Genomic DNA, 17,511 nt, shown 5'->3' with positions numbered 1-17,511 from the left:
AGTGTGTGTCAGTCTACAGTGTGTGTCAGTCTGCAGTGTGTGTCAGTCTGCAGTGTGTGTCAGTCTACAGTGTGTGTCAGTCTGCAGTGTGTGTCAGTCTACAGTGTGTGTCAGTCTGCAGTGTGTGTCAGTCTGCAGAGTGCACCATGTTTGTGTGTGGTGTACAACACTTACCTGTTCTGCTGGCTCTAACCCACTAGCCGCTGACTTGTTGCAACACTGTAGTGGCTTACCCTCTGTGACGTGGATCCCGTCTCACTAACGCTCTATAACCCTGCACTCACACCCCCAGCCCCTCACCTCTGACCCCGTTAACACTGTGACATCCCAGCAGGGCATTCCGGGGCATTGCTGAGAGAAAGAGGAGGAAAAGGGAACAAGAGGCAACCGCTCCAGTAACCGAGACTGAGAGGTATGGTCCATGTCTGACCTGACTGTCCTGCACCTGTATGTAGTGCTGTAGTGTTGTCCCCCCCCACGCCCCAACAACCCCTGCACTGAGACACAGACATACGTAAACAGAGACACACACACACACACACACACACACACACACACAGCCCGTCAGACCAACTCTAATGACCAGCCTTGTCTCAATAGCCTCTCACTGTTCTAAGGATCTTTATGATACAACACTTTGTGAAAACTACTTTAAAATCCCAGGCCCGGTATGTTTCCTGACTGGAATAGCTCGATCAAATGTAAAACGTGAAATGGAGTTCTGATTGCATTCTCTACAGTACAATGTCGAGCATGTGAGCTCAGAGACATGAAAATCATAAAATCATATAACTTTGAACTTTTTCAGATTATGGAATTTTCACAATACCCTCAAATTCCACATTATCCAAGCGTTCCAAAGGAGCATGCTGACAGGCGGCCATGTTAAAGTCTACCCTGAACAAAATATTATTGGAGATCATTTTCTGATGTAGGTTTTGAAAAGTCAGGGAAACCTTTGCCTGTCACCAAAAAGGGCCAGACAATTGACTCCAGAAGTCAATAGTAATTTGGTGTGCGTGAGTGTCTGGTTTGCTGTGATTGCTGTCTGGACATGGATGGGCTGGGGAAAAAAGGAGGAAGGTGGAGGTAGCACAGTGTCAGTCTCACTAAGTCCAACCCAGCTCCTGGTCCCATCTACAGCGGTACAGCTGTCTCAAATGGCACCATATTCACTACGTAGTGTGCTACTTTTGATCAGGACCCATAAGTCTTTGGTCAAATGTAGCCATTTGCTAAATTGTTCTACTTTTCAGTCCGCAGTCCCGTTGGCTGTGCAACAATAGGAGATGAATCAACGTTTGCCATTTTTCATGGTGCAGGTGTTGGTGTGACCGTCTTAAACATTGAGCTGCTGCAGTGCACACTGAGGTGTGACTGTGTTCATCCAGACTGGAGTGTAGCTCACTTTTCTCCTGGATAGTGTTGTTTGGCTGTGATTGTAGGCATCAATGTATCACAGTGTAGCTCTGTCTTTACAGCATGAAGGGTACAGTATATTGTCAGTGTATTCAGTGCCCCAGGGTTCTCATGTGTATGAGATGGGTTCTTGATTGTATTGATTTGGTTAGATGTATTATATTTAGATGAAAGGAAAAGATATGGATGGGTGGCGATAGGACGAAGAAGAGTAACACACACACACACATGCACACCGGAACCTTCCTCATTAATCTAGGTCTAAAGGATAATATCAGTCAGCACCAACACACATGATCTGTTCTTTATAGCTCACAGAGAACTCTCTCTCTCTCTCTCTCTCTCTCTCTCTCTCTCTCTCTCTCTCTCTCTCTCTCTCTCTCTCTCTCTCTCTCTCTCTCTCTCTCTCTCTCTCTCTCTCTCTCTCTCTCTCTCTCTCTCTCTCTCTCTCTCTCTCTCTCTCTCTCTCTCTCTCTCTCTCTCTCTCTCTCTCTCTCTCTCTCTCTCTCTCTCTCTCTCTCTCTCTCTCTCTCTCTCTCTCTCTCTCTCTCTCTCTCTCTCTCTCTCTCTCTCTCTCTCTCTCTCTCTCTCTCTCTCTCTCTCTCTCTCTCTCTCTCTCTCTCTCTCTCTCTCTCTCTCTCTCTCTCTCTCTCTCTCTCTCTCTCTCTCTCTCTCTCTCTCTCTCTCTCTCTCTCTCTCTCTCTCTCTCTCTCTCTCTCTCTCTCTCTCTCTCTCTCTCTCTCTCTCTCTCTCTCTCTCTCTCTCTCTCTCTCTCTCTCTCTCTCTCTCTCTCTCTCTGAGTTATTCGGGAGTCATTCCAGGCAGAACATCGTGCCATCAAAGGCATCCAGTTGATTTGTGTAAGAGACCTTGACAATATTTCATTTGAAACCCAGCTGTCTAGAAAACACAAATTACCTTTGGCTTGTTAATGCAAGCTGTTGGGCAACAGTCTCAGTGAAATAGTTTGGGAAATGAATAACCATTATAAATTGGACACAGAATGCACAGCATGAGGTATGCTTTTTCCAACATGGTTAGCTAATTAGGATATTCACACTGGGTCATTCTTCAATTACAGTGGCATTTGGGCAACTTTCTTTTTCTATATTTTTATTTGGGTACATTTTTGAGTACATGTCTCATTCTAAATCAATTTATAGTGAACAAAAAATATAAACGCAACATGCAAAAATGTCTAAGATTTTACTGTTACAGTTCATATAAGGAAATCAGTCAATTGAAATAAATTCACAAGGCCATAATCTAATGGATTTACATGACTATACAGATATGCGTCTGTTGGTCACAGATAAGAAAACAAGTTAGTATCTGGTGTGACCATCTAAATCGCAGTTGATCAGGCTGTTGATTGTGGCGTGTGGAATGTTGTTCCACTCCTCTTCAATGGCTGTGTGAAGTTGCTGGATATTAGCAGGAATTGAAGTGTGGAGAGTATGCAGGCCATGGAAGAACTGGAACATTTTCAGCTTCCAGGAATTGTGTACCGATCCTTGCGACATGGGATCGTGCATTATCATGCTGAAATATGAGGTGATGGCGGCAGATGAATGGCATGACAGTGGGCCTAAAGATCACATCACGGTATCTCTGTGCATTCAAATTTCCATTGATAAAGTGCAATTGTGTTCCTTTTCCGTAGCTTATGCCTGCCCATACCATAACCCCACCACCACTCTGTTCACAATGTTGACATCAGCAAACCGCTCTCCCTCACGACACCATACACGCTGTCTGCCACCTGCCCGGGAAGGTTGAAACCAGGATTCATCCGTGAAAAGCACACTTCTCCAGTGTTCCAATGGCAATCGAAGGTGAGCTTTTTCCCACCAAAGTCGGTTACAGACTGTTCAAGACCCTGGTGAGGATGACGAGCACGCAGATGAGCTTCCCTGAGACAGTTTCTGACAGTTTGTGCAGAAATTCTTCAGTTGTGTAAACCCAAAATGTCATCAGCTGTCCGGGTGGCTGTTCTCAGATGATCCCGCAGGCGAAGAAGCCGGATGTGGAGGTCCTGGGCTGGCGTGGTTACACTTGGTCTGCGGTTGTGAGGCTGTTTGGACGTACTGCCAAATTCTGTAAAACGACACGGCTTATGGTAGAGAAATTAACATTCAATTCTCTGGCAATAGCTCTGGTGGACATTCCTGCAGTCAGCATGCCAATTGCACACTCCCTCAAAACTACATGAGACATCTGTGGCATTGTGTTGTGTGACAAAACTGCAAATTTTAGAGTGGCCTTTTATTGTCCCCAGCACATGGTGCACCTGTGTAATGATCATGCTCTTTAATCAGCTTCTTGATATGCCACACCTGTCAGTGGATGGAGTATCTTGGCAAAGGGGAAATGCTCACTAACAGGAATATAAACAAATTTGTGCACACAATTTGAGAGAAATAAGCTTTTCGTGCATAATTTATTATTTCTGTGATCTTTTATTTCAGATCATCAAACATGGGACCAACACTTTATTTATATTTTGTTCAGTGTATATGATAGCTTAATGACTTTAAATAATGCACATGTACCATTTTGATAACATTGTGCCAGCAGTAGAAGTAGTAACCTAAAGTACACCTCAGATAAAAATGACAGGCCTGATGGAAACAGAAAATGTTCCTGTGAACTTTTCAAATGTCAACAAAACAAAATACTCTAGACATGGTGGGATCTTTTTGTGTCGGTAAATATAATTATGCGAGAAATGTCAGTGGAAACGCTTTTTTGCGCAAATATTGACATAATATCCCTCATATCGAACTAAATTTAGAGTCACACGATGACATGTTGTGCCTCCCACTACGACTCGTCTAGAAAACATGCAGTTTATTAGGCTACAGATTAAATAAATAATTATGAATTTATCAGGGTGGTGAAAGCGCAATGTGATGAGGTTGATGCTCCTTTCCAATAAATATTGAGGGTCTTATTCTGGTGACTTGATCATCAATGCGTGGTTGCCGTTTGACAACTAAAAATAATCTTGCTCTTTTGTCTATAACAATCTCATCATTTAGGCTACATGTGTGCTCTAGTCAACAGCATGCATATACAGTACTTGCATCTATGTGCTGTTGGCTAGAGCGCACATGCCAATACCAGAGTGGGAACACTCGCTATATAAAGCAAACCTTTTTGTGAGAAAACCATCAGTAGAATTGAAAATGCGATGGGAAACCCATTTAACTTGGATTTTTTATTCGGTACAGGGGAATATAACTGCAAAATGTATTTTTATGTGCACTACATATTTACACACAGACTTTTATCGGCAACAAGTCAATTTGATGTAAACGATTCTCTGGTGGGGAAATGCACGTATTGTTTTTATGGGGATTTATGAATATTCACATGGAACTCTGTCGCCAATTGGATGGAAACCAAGCTACTGATGGTATCACCAAAGATACATTTTTGTTACATTTTCTAAAATGGAGGCTTCAAATGCTAAAATCTAAGGTCATCAATCCTTTCATTTTGACACTTTGGATTTAGACACACCAGTGGAGGCTGCTAAGGGGAGGACGGCTCATAATAATGTATAGTCAATGGAATGGTATCAAGCGTATCAGACACGTGGTTTCCATGTGGTTGATACCATTCCATTGACTCTATTCCAGCCAATATTTTGAGCTGTCCTCCCCTCAGCAGCCTCAACTGAGACACACCAAATTAGCAATGGAATCCTCAAATTTGTGACATAGATTGTGATTAAGTAAATAACAGTTTGCTACTGGAGAGAATGCTCAAGGTCCTTGTATATCTTAATAATCAGTGATTTTCAAAATGGTCACACCACTGACATAAAACTGAGGGATACACATTAAAGTAGTCAAAAAAGGTATTTTAATAGCCTTCTTTGTTATTATTGATCTACAAAATATATTATGTACTTTGTTGACTTTCTAGAATTCAAAATAATAAATGCACTATACAGTGGGGCAAAAAAGTATTTAGTCAGCCACCAATTGTGCATGTTCTCCCACTTAAAAAGATGAGAGAGGCCTGTAATTTTCATCATAGGTACACTTCAACTATGACAGACAAAATGAGAAAAACAATAGAGAAAATCACATTGTAGGATTTTTTATGAATTTATTTGCAAATTATGGTGGAAAATAAGTATTTGGTCACCTACAAACAAGCAAGATTTCTGGCTCTCACAGACCTGTAACTTCTTCTTTAAGAGGCTCCTCTGTCTCCACTCGTTACCTGTATTAATGGCACCTGTTTGAACTTGTTATCAGTATAAAAGACACCTGTCCACAACTTCAAACAGTCACACTCCAAACTCCACTATGGCCAAGACCAAAGAGCTGTCAAAGGACACCAGAAACACAATTGTAGACCTGCACCAGGCTGGGAAGACTGAATCTGCAATAGATAAGCAGCTTGGTTTGAAGAAATCAACTGTGGGAGCAATTATTAGGAAATTGAAGACATACAAGACCACTGATAATCTCCCTCGATCTGGGGCTCCACGCAAGATCTCACCCCGTGGGGTCAAAATGATCACAAGAACGGTGAGCAAAAATCCCAGAACCACACGAGGGGACCTAGTGAATGACCTGCAGAGAGCTGGGACCAAAGTAACAAAGCTTACCATCAGTAACACACTACGCCGCCAGGGACTCAAATCCTGCAGTGCCAGACATGTCCCCCTGCTTAAGCCAGTACATGTCCAGGCCCGTCTGAAGTTTACTAGAGAGCATTTGGATGATCCAGAAGAAGATTGGGAGAATGTCATATGGTCAGATGAAACCAAAACATAACTTTTTGGTAAAAACTCAACTCGTCGTGTTTGGAGGACAAGGAATGCTGGGTTGCATCCAAAGAACACCATACCTACTGTGAAGCATGGGGGTGTAAACATCATGCTTTGGGGCTGTTTTTCTGCAAAGGGACCAGGACGACTGATCCGTGTAAAGGAAAGAATGAATGGGGACATGTATCGTGAGATTTTGAGTGAAAACCTCCTTCCATCAGTAAAGGCATTGAAGATTAAACGCGGCTGGGTCTTTCAGCATGACAATGATCCCAAACAGACCGCCCGGGCAACGAGGGAGTGGCTTCGTCAGAAGCATTTCAAGGTCCTGGAGTGGCCTAGCCAGTCTCCAGATCTCAACCCCATGGAAAATCTTTGGAGGGAGTTGAAAGTCCGTGTTGCCCAGCAACAGCTCCAAAACATCACTGCTCTAGAGGAGATCTGCATGGAGGAATGGGCCAAAATACCAGCAACAGTGTGTGAAAACATTTGACCTCTGTCATTGCCAACAAAGGGTATGTAACAAAGTATTGAGATAAACTTTTGTTATTGACCAAATACTTTTTTTCCACCATAATTTGCAAATAAATTCATTAAATATCCTACAATGTGATTTTCCGGATTTCTATTCTAATTTTGTCTGTCATAGTTGAAGTGTACCTATGATGAAAATTACAGGCCTCTCTTATCTTTTTAAGTAGGAGAACTTGCACAATATGTGGCTGACTAAATACTTTTTTTGCCCCACTGTATATACAAAGTATGTGGACACCCTTTAAAATGAGCGGGTGTCCACATACTTTTGGTCATGTAGTGTAGATATCTAAAATACCCAACGTCACTACACCTCTGCAAGTCAAGGCGCAGCATTTATCACTGCAATTCAAGAATGACCCCACTGCTACAGTAGAGAGGTTCAGTAATGCATGCTGGAAAACACGTGGTAACATAACTTTGAGATCGTCCAATTAAACAGGGACATGTGACAACGGCGCTATAAGTGTCTCACAGAGGCATGAACGCACAACAGCACTATGAGTCAGACAAGCCTTCATGAATGCACAACAGCACCATGAGTCAGACAAGCCTTCATGAACGCACAACAGCACCATGAGTCAGACAAGCCTTCATGAACGCACAACAGCACCATGAGTCAGACAAGCCTTCATGAACGCACAACAGCACCATGAGTCAGACAAGCCTTCATGAACGCACAACAGCACCATGAGTCAGACAAGCCTTCATGAATGCACAACAGCACCATGAGTCAGACAAGCCTTCATGAACGCACAACAGCACCATGAGTCAGACAAGCCTTCATGAACGCACAACAGCACCATGAGTCAGACAAGCCTTCATGAACGCACAACAGCACCATGAGTCAGACAAGCCTTCATGAACGCACAACAGCACCATGAGTCAGACAAGCCTTCATGAACGCACAACAGCACCATGAGTCAGACAAGCCTTCATGAACGCACAACAGCACCATGAGTCAGACAAGCCTTCATGAACGCACAACAGCACCATGAGTCAGACAAGTCTTCATGAAGTATGATAAACACTGGTTTAGGCTTGTTTCAATTCTTCCACTGTGTTCCACTTCAGGCTGTTTCTTTCCTCTGTTTCCCCTTATCCTTTTCCCTCTCTACTTCCTGTCTTTCCCTCTTTTAATCCTTTAAGGCATGCAGTGTTTGTGGGTAAACTGAAGACAATAACTTGCACGTGCGCACACACACACAAGTATACATAATGACTCTGTTTGATCCACAACATGAATCGTAACCATGGATGCGTGATGCCAGACACCCAGCTTTGTAGAGCGAGAGACAAGGGAATAAGGGATGAAGTGGGTGGAAAAGAGGAGTAATGTCAAAGTCTAATTTTAACGTCTAAGTCAGAGAGAGAGGGATAGAAGGAGTGGAGGTTTAGCATACATGAGTTGTACATGAGCACCTTATTAAGTCATATCATCGAATGTGTTTCAGGAAAAAGGCCTTTGTAATTGCCTCTCAAATAAAAAGATACAACGTTTGTTTTTCTCATGGTTATGAGGAGGCAATGTACAAAGCTCAGGTAACAAGATTATCTCTATTCATTACTAAATCTTCTCCACAGTGTCCTACATTGAGAACACTTTCTGTGTGACTAACTTGACATGCTTATTATTATTTTCAAGAGCTTGTCAGTGGATGACGGCAGAATCACAGACAGAAACATGTTTCACAAGCTTGGATAGTTTTCTCACAGTTCCACAATGTTTTAGATATTTTTTTTCTGAGGAGCTTATGGATGAGTCAGACCGACCAACCTTTGTGAAAGAGTTCATCTCTTCTGATGCAGTTGAATCAGGTCATGAGAGAGTTTGAACTGAATCAGATATGACTGAATAACTTCAAACACTCAATCCTGCAGTCCATGGCCAGGCATTGATTGAAAAGCTGTTTCACTTTCCTGTCCAGATAAGTTACTAAACTGTTCCTCTTCTTCTGCCTTTCACCCTCTGTGTCTGTGGCGTTCACTGTATACTGAAACCCTCTCCCCTCCTTCTCTCTTTTCCACCTCTTCCCTCCCTCCCTCCCTCCCTCCCCTTTCCTCTCCTCTTTTATTTTCTACAACAGAAACTTCCGGAAGCACCTGAGAATGGTGGGCAGCCGCAGAATGAAGGCTCAGAGTGAGTTCCCCAGTGAGTGTGGCGTCGTAGCTTATAATTATGTGGACTTCATTAGTGTGCTTGTGCTAAATGCATGTAGCCTATACAGTACATGTGCTGGATAGAATGGACAGTATGGTAGGTTGAAGGTACATGTATGCATTTAGAAATAAGTTTGGCTCCATATTATCTAGTTGAAAGTGGTCTGGTGCAGGGGGCGTGGTGGAGCTTTAGTAGTGAAGTCTCCTAAACACATCGGATTCCACCTCACCCACCACTTTCCACATATTCTCCCCTCTAGATGATTCAGTGCCCTCTAAATTTAAAGAGGAATGGAAACACTTTAGGAAGTAAATCTAGTTTCCATTACCATTTAAACCTGTCTGGGAAATAATTAAATACGTGAGGAGATCAGAACTCTCGGTCTCCTCAAAGTGGTCCAAGAGTCAAGATAATTAACTGCACGGCATAAAAGCTTCCAAGTTGTGGTTTTACAGTAGGATGTCTTGTTAGCAGAAGCTGGTGGAAAAATGTATTATATTAGCAGGGGTTTTACAGTAGGATGTATTGTTAGAAGAAGCTGGTAGAGGATTGGATTATATTAACAGGGGTTTTACAGTAGGATGTCTTGTTAGAAGAAGCTGGTAGAGGAATGGATTATATTAGCAGGGGTTTTACAGTAGGATGTCTTGTTAGAAGAAGCTGGTAGAGGAAAGGATTATATTAACAGGGGTTTTACAGTAGGATGTCTTGTTAGAAGAAGCTGGTAGAGGAATGGATTATATTAGCAGGGGTTTTACAGTAGGATGTCTTGTTAGAAGAAGCTGGTAGAGGAAAGGATTATATTAACAGGGGTTTTACAGTAGGATGTCTTGTTAGAAGAAGCTGGTAGAGGAATGGATTATATTAGCAGGGGTTTTACAGTAGGATGTCTTGTTAGAAGAAGCTGGTAGAGGAATGGATTATATTAGCAGGGGTTTTACAGTAGGATGTCTTGTTAGAAGAAGCTGGTAGAAGAATGGATTATATTAGCAGGGGTTTTACAGTAGGATGTCTTGTTAGCAGAAGCTAGTAGAGGAATGGACCTCATTAGCAGGCATTAAGTGACTGGGTGGTTTGGATACGCCAGCCCCAGCTGTGAGCTGGAACACCAGATGTTCACCCACTCAGTGCCACTATATAGTTATGATGACACGGTAAGAGGAATACAACTAAACTGTTTTCATCCAAACAGGGGTGCTGATTTAAATGAAACGGCATGTGTTGTACATTTGGGAAGTGTGTTTTGGCGTCTGTGTTGAGTGGTTATGTCCCAATTATCCCTACTCCCCTTCATTCACTGATTTGAAAGTATGGTGAAAACTCCCTCTAGCCTCCACCAATCCAATGCTTTTAGATTTGAAATAGTGAACGAGTGTACACTTCAGGAGAATATGGATGTGTGTTTAGGGCTCGCGTGTGTGTGTGTGGGGTTGCTTAGGGAAAGTGTATGTGTGATCCCCCTCGTCATCCTCCACTCATTGTCATTATCCTCCACTCCTTCATCAGCATATGCTGACCGCCGAGCCAAGAGTTTCAACCGCTCCTGGAGTGACCCCATCCCCATGAAGCCTGACTCTCTCCATGGCTCTAGAGACAGTGAGTCCACACAAATACTATACACACACTCACTCATGCAAGGTGACATGCAATGACACATACGCGAACACACCTTCACTCAAGCATACTCGGCATAAGCATGTACATTATTTTTGTTATTTTCAGGCACAAACATGAAAAAGATTGTATCTACACTACACACCTGTGCACACACACACACACACACACACACACACACACACACACACACACACACACACACACACACACACACACACACACACACACACACACACACACACACACACACACGTTTTCTCTCTGTGATCATTGAAAGAAGCTCTCCTCTACAGACAGTTTGACCATGACTGTATTTGTCCTCATCCACCCTTCACATGAGACGCTCTACCGTTTCTGTTCGTTCTTTACGCCCATACTGTACGTCTCTGTCATCCTATGTATATGTCCTGGGTCTGTCTGAATATGTGCTTGTATGTTCCAAGCTCTGTGATTGTCTGTTCCATGCTGTGATTGTCTGTTCCAAGCTCTATGATTGTCTGTTCCAAGCTCTTTGATTGTCTGTTCCAAGCTCTGTGATTGTCTGTTCCAAGCTCTGTGATTGTTTGTTCCAAGCTATGTGATTGTCTGTTCCAAGCTCTGTGATTGTCTGTTCCAAGCTCTTTGATTGTATGTTCCAAGCTCTGTGGTTGTCTGTTCCAAGCTCTTTGATTGTCTGTTCCAAGCTCTTTGATTGTCTGTTCCAAGCTCTGTGGTTGTCTGTTCCAAGCTCTTTGATTGTCTGTTCCAGGCTCTATGATTGTCTGTTCCAGGCTCTATGATTGTCTGTTCCAAGCTCTATGATTGTCTGTTCCAAGCTCTGTGATTGTCTGTTCCAAGCTCTGTGATTGTCTGTTCCAAGCTCTGTAATTGTCTGTTCCAGGCTCTGTGGTTGTCTGTTCCAAGCTCTTTGATTGTCTGTTCCAAGCTCTGTGCTTGTATGTTCCAAGCTCTGTGATTGTCTGTTCCATGCTGTGATTGTCTGTTCCAAGCTCTATGATTGTCTGTTCCAAGCTCTATGATTGTCTGTTCCAAGATCTATGATTGTCTGTTCCAAGCTCTATGATTGTCTGTTCCAAGCTCTATTATTGTCTGTTTCAAGCTCTGTGGTTGTCTGTTCAAAGTATTGTCCTTCATCTTCATGTTTTGTATGTCTCTGTAACCTGTGGTCTATGTGTTATCTTTCCTTTATTGATGTTGATGTCTAGTGAAGGGATAATGTGTTCTGTTTCCTTTATTGATGTTGATGTCTAGTGAAGGGATAATGTGTTCAGTTCCCTTATTGCTGGTGATGTCTAGTGAAGGGATAATGTGTTCAGTTCCCTTCTTGCTGGTGATGTCTAGAGAAGGGATAATGTGTTCTGTTCCCTTATTGCTGGTGATGTCTAGAGAAGGGATAATGTGTTCAGTTCCCTTATTGCTGGTGATGTCTAGAGAAGGGATAATGTGTTCTGTTCCCTTATTGCCGGTGATGTCTAGAGAAGGGATAATGTGTTCTGTTCCCTTATTGCTGGTGATGTCTAGAGAAGGGATAATGTGTTCTGTTCCCTTATTGCTGGTGATGTCTAGAGAAGGGATAATGTGTTCTGTTCCCTTATTGCTGGTGATGTCTAGAGAAGGGATAATGTGTTCAGTTCCCTTATTGCTGGTGATGTCTAGAGAAGGGATAATGTGTTCTGTTCCCTTATTGCTGGTGATGTCTAGAGAAGGGATAATGTGTTCTGTTCCCTTATTGCTGGTGATGTCTAGGGAAGGGATAATGTGTTCTGTTCCCTTATTGCTGGTGATGTCTAGAGAAGGGATAATGTGTTCAGTTCCCTTATTGCTGGTGATGTTTAGAGAAGGGATAATGTGTTCAGTTCCCTTATTGCTGGTGATGTCTAGAGAAGGGATAATGTGTTCAGTTTCCTTATTGCTGGTGATGTCTAGAGAAGGGATAATGTGTTCAGTTCCCTTATTGCTGGTGATGTCTAGAGAAGGGATAATGTGTTCTGTTCCCTTATTGCTGGTGATGTCTAGTGAAGGGATAATGTGTTCAGTTCCCTTATTGCTGGTGATGTCTAGAGAAGGGATAATGTGTTCTGTTCCCTTATTGCTGGTGATGTCTAGAGAAGGGATAATGTGTTCTGTTCCCTTATTGCTGGTGATGTCTAGAGAAGGGATAATGTGTTCAGTTCCCTTATTGCTGGTGATGTCTAGAGAAGGGATAATGTGTTCTGTTCCCTTATTGCTGGTGATGTCTAGAGAAGGGATAATGTGTTCTGTTCCCTTATTGCTGGTGATGTCTAGAGAAGGGATAATGTGTTCTGTTCCCTTAATGCTGGTGATGTCTAGGGAGGGGATAATGTGTTCAGTTCCCTTATTGCTGGTGATGTCTAGTGAAGGGATAATGTGTTCTGTTCCCTTATTGCTGGTGATGTCTAGAGAAGGGATAATGTGTTCTGTTCCCTTATTGCTGGTGATGTCTAGAGAAGGGATAATGTGTTCTGTTCCCTTAATGCTGGTGATGTCTAGGGAGGGGATAATGCGTTCAGTTCCCTTATTGCTGGTGATGTCTAGTGAAGGGATAATGTGTTCTGTTCCCTTATTGCTGGTGATGTCTAGAGAAGGGATAATGTGTTATGTTCCTTTATTGCTGGTGATGTCTAGAGAAGGGATAATGTGTTCAGTTCCCTTATTGCTGGTGATGTCTAGAGAAGGGATAATGTGTTCTGTTCCCTTATTGCTGGTGATGTCTAGAGAAGGGATAATGTGTTCAGTTCCCTTATTGCTGGTGATGTCTAGAGAAGGGATAATGTGTTCTTTTCCCTTATTGCTGGTGATGTCTAGAGAAGGGATAATGTGTTCTGTTTCCTCTAGTTGTCTCTATAACGCCTGTTCTATGTTCAATCTACAAACAGCCAGCTGCCAGGTGCGCCGCTTTTGATTGCAAACTCTCCTTTAATAGTATGTTTGCTATCCTTTCATCTCTCCCCCACTCTGTGTGTGTGTGTGTGTGTGTGTGTGTGTTAGGTGGGGACTTGCAGTCCTCCTCAGGGGCTCTAGATGAAGGATCACAGGAGGATGCAGACTGGGAGGAGGAGAGAGAGATGGAGAGAGCAGCCTGTGAGGGAGAGGACTTCATCCCACCCAAAATCATGGTGAGATGCTCAGGTCACCTAAGAGACCAGTTATTCAGCCTCTCATAGCAAAAATAAAAAATAAGAAAATAAAAATAGCAGTGCAAGGAGAGGAGTTATTGTTAATAATAGTTAATAACAGTGTGTTGTTAATAGTTAATAAAGGTGTGTGGTTAATAGTTAATAACAGTGTGTTGTTATTCATAGTTATTAACAGTGTGTTGTTATTAATAGTTATTAACAGTGTGTTGTTATTAACAGTGTGTTGTTATTAACAGTGTGTTGTTATTAACTGTTAATAACAGTGTGTTACTAATAGTTAATGACAGTGTGTTATTAATAGTGTGTTGTTATTAATACTTATTAACAGTGTAATTAATAGTTATTAACAGTGCGTTATTAATAGTTAATAAGTGTGCTGTTATTAATATTTTTTAACAGCGTGTTAATAATAGTTATTAACTGTGTGCTATTAATAGTTGTTAACAGTGGGTTGTTATTAACTTATTAACAGTGTTATTAATAGTTATGAACAGTGTGTTATTAATAGTTATTAACAGTGTGTTATTAATAGTTAATAACAGTGTGTTGTTAATAGTTAATAAGTGTGTAGTTATGAATTAAAATAGTAAACTGTAGTAAAATACATCTCTAGCTCTATGCAATACTGCCTTCAACTCATATCGTAGCACTAAGTAGATTGGTTTCTGAACTTGTATTTGTACTACTTCTGTTCTTATTACGATATTTCTTACAGTTTAATATAATGTACCCATTGTAGACAGCTTTTCATTGACATTCGTATAGTTGTTGAGACTTTCTCTCTGTCTTCTTCCAGCTGATATCCTCCAAGGTCCCGAAGGCTGAATATGTTCCTAACATCATCCGTAGGGACGATCCCTCCGTCATCCCCATCCTTTATGTGAGTCCCTCTCATCTACTCATCCGTTATGTGACTCCTACTGTATGATATGATAATGCCTTAGACATTCAGATTACTGTAATACTGATTTTGGAGAGTCTCTTCTACACTTCATAATGAAAACGGTTCATATGGAAAATATCGACTGCTAAACGTGAACCACCCCGGTAGTTAGAACTGTCTTGTAGATGTCTTATTTGGTCCTCTTATTTCAAATTTTTCTGTAGGATCATGAACATGCCACATTCGATGACATCATTGGTAAGTAGATTGTGTGATGTTTTCTTAGATGAATTGCGTGCACTGAATAAGGATCCTGTCCATAGCACCGTATGTGACCTCTCTCCCGTCTTATGACAGCAGAAAGTAACATTTATTTCTCTTTCGTTCCCTCCAATCACAGAGGAGATAGAGAAGAAGTTGACGGCCTATAGGAAAGGCTGTAAGATCTGGAACATGCTCATCTTCTGTCAGGTGAGAGAGGAAAAAGAAGCTGGTTGAGAACCTTTGTTTTAATATCATACAACACATTATTACACCACTACTCGACCACTACATATCTACAATACAACATTTATAATACCACAATACAACAATATTACAACATTACAATGCGTGTGTGTATGCCTGTGTGTGTGTCTCTTCACATTGTGCGTTGTTCCATAAGGTGTAGTTTTGTGTTTTTTTAACCTTTTACTGCAGTGAGCTAAATCAGGGTCACACAGAGTGTTTATTGGTAGTCTTAAACAAATCTACATTGAAACAAAAGTGTACATCTCAAACACATGGTTATGTGCTTAAAAAAGAATTTCCGGATTTTCTGCCTTAAAAAATAATAATGTTGATTAATTATTAATCAAATCCGGTATTAATCAACATTATTATTTTTTAACGCAGAAAATCCGGTGTTTCTATACCAAACAGTTTTGTTATATTTCTGTCTTCTGTGATGTAATATTAGGATACAAACTCAAAATGTAATACAGTTCAACTCTATATCTGACATGGTACAATAATTATTCTGAAATTATGAAAAATATGAATAACGTTCCACCGATGAAGCTACTAGGTTATTTGACTGTAGGAAAGGGCTACATCTGTGTGAGTTACTTGATGTGGTACTGTATGTTTCCCAGAGTCTGTTCTGGACTTGGGAACTGTGAAGAGACCCCTGGTGGCATGTCTTGTGGGGTATGCATGGGTGTCTTAGCTGTGTGCTAGTTGTTCAACATGTCAATACCCCTCACAAAGACAAGTAGTGATGCAGTTAATCTCTCCTCTACTTTGGGCCAGGAGAGATTGTTATTTACCTTAGCTCGCCATGTACATTTAAGGGCCAGCCATGTTGCTCTGTTCTGGGCCAACTGTAATTTGCCTATGTCTATGGCAGTAGTCCAGGTGTGATAAAACTAGGGCCAGTAGGACTTGTTTTGTTGATAGCGATGTCAAGCAGAGGAGCGCTTTATTATGGACAGACCTCTCCCCATCTTAGCTACCGTTGCATCAATATGTTTTGACCATGACAATCCAGGGTTACACCAAACAGTTTAGTCTCCTCAACTTGTTCAATTTCCACCTTATTCTTTGCAAGATTTAGTTAAGGTTTGGGTTTTAGTGAATGATTTGTCCCAAATACAATGCTTTTATTTTTTGAAATATTTAGGACAAGCTTATTACTTGCTACCCATTCTAAAAGTGACTGCTACTCTGTTAAAAGTGTTGCAGTGATTTAACTTGCTGTGTTAGCTGGGGTGTATAATGTTGAGTCATCAGCATACATAGACACACAGGCTTTACTCAGTGCCAGTGGCAGGTCATTAGTAAACACTTAAAAAAGTAGGGGGCCTAGACAGCTGCCCTGGGGTATGTCTCTACCTGGATTATATTGGAAATGCTTCCATTAAAGAACACTGTGAGAATGTGGTCTTACTGTTTGAAAATCAGTGTTCAGGTCAGCTTATTGCTGCTGCCGTTACTTCTACATGGACATACTGTAACTGAGATGAACCTGTTCTCCAGGGAGGTCCGGGGCATCTCTATCTGCTCAAGAACAAAGTGGCCACATTTGCCAAAGTGGAGAAGGAGGAGGATATGATCCAGTAAGAAAATTCACTTCTGACAACAATATCACCTCGATAATTGTCACTGTATTTTAGATATATGCAGTGCAGACTAAAGTCATACATTTCAGACATATAGAATCATTCCCTCTCTTCTTTGACAGGTTTTGGAAGAAGTTGAGTCAGTTTATGAGCAAGCTGAATCCTGAGCCCAACCTCATTCATATAATGGGCTGCTATGTTCTGGGGAGCGCCAATGGAGAAAAGGTATGGATTTCTAGTTTCCCTGTACTAGGGAAAATGCTGGTAACATTTTCCAAAATTCGCCATGTAGGTTTTCCAGAAATCCCAGTTGTAAAATTACTGGATTTCCTGCTGTTACCCTTCCTGATTCCGGGAATCTTCCAAACGGGATCTCTGCAAAAACATGCCTTTTTTTGAGAAAGTTACTGAAATGTTGCTACCTTATCCAGTTAACTTACACATACATACGAGACAGCCTATAGGGAGGAGGTCAGCGACCTGGCCGTGTGGTGCCAGGACAACAACTTCTTCCAAATCATTAAAATCCAGACAGAAAATATTTACACAAGAAGCAAATCTAATATCACACAGTCAAAACTCTCCGTCGTTTAGTTGTGCTGCTCAGAATGAATTAATGAAATGCGAGTTCTGTATGTGCTGTATAAATATTACTCTATTTTATTAAGCACTTAATTTAAACTTTATTTTTTATTTTTAGATGGCCGTGGGGGGTTTTGGGATTTTGAGTTCCTCCTGTGTGCATTTTTTTTTTTTTTTTTTTTGGCGCTGGAGAGTTAAGGCTGACGTTTTACGTGTTCCTATCCAATTGTGTTTTTTTGTTTGTTTCCTTGCATTGTTTGTAATTTATT

The 17,511-nt window shown here is 41.5% G+C and overlaps 1 protein-coding gene across 2 annotated transcripts in view; it reads left to right on the top strand.

Annotated features, from left to right (window-relative positions):
• The window catches only part of LOC110535099 (NMDA receptor synaptonuclear signaling and neuronal migration factor-like), a 60,103-nt gene that overhangs the window by 31,039 nt on the left and 11,553 nt on the right, over nt 1-17,511 (top strand). Inside the window, exons 6-14 of one of the 2 annotated variants that reach the window (XM_036936193.1) lie at nt 335-412; nt 8,830-8,882; nt 10,410-10,499; nt 13,530-13,657; nt 14,475-14,558; nt 14,786-14,819; nt 14,962-15,032; nt 16,578-16,657; nt 16,783-16,885. In XM_036936193.1, coding sequence (XP_036792088.1) covers nt 335-412; nt 8,830-8,882; nt 10,410-10,499; nt 13,530-13,657; nt 14,475-14,558; nt 14,786-14,819; nt 14,962-15,032; nt 16,578-16,657; nt 16,783-16,885 — 721 coding nt within the window. Of the gene's footprint in view, nt 1-334; nt 413-8,829; nt 8,895-10,409; nt 10,500-13,529; nt 13,658-14,474; nt 14,559-14,785; nt 14,820-14,961; nt 15,033-16,577; nt 16,658-16,782; nt 16,886-17,511 lie in introns of both variants that reach the window. The other variant, XM_036936192.1, reaches the window with a different exon arrangement.

The sequence above is a fragment of the Oncorhynchus mykiss genome, chromosome 11, assembly GCF_013265735.2.
Source record: "Oncorhynchus mykiss isolate Arlee chromosome 11, USDA_OmykA_1.1, whole genome shotgun sequence".
In the NCBI taxonomy this organism is placed as follows: Eukaryota; Metazoa; Chordata; class Actinopteri; order Salmoniformes; family Salmonidae; genus Oncorhynchus; species Oncorhynchus mykiss.
Note: the sequence above shows the minus strand (reverse complement) of the source record. Positions and strands in the feature narration are given on the sequence as shown.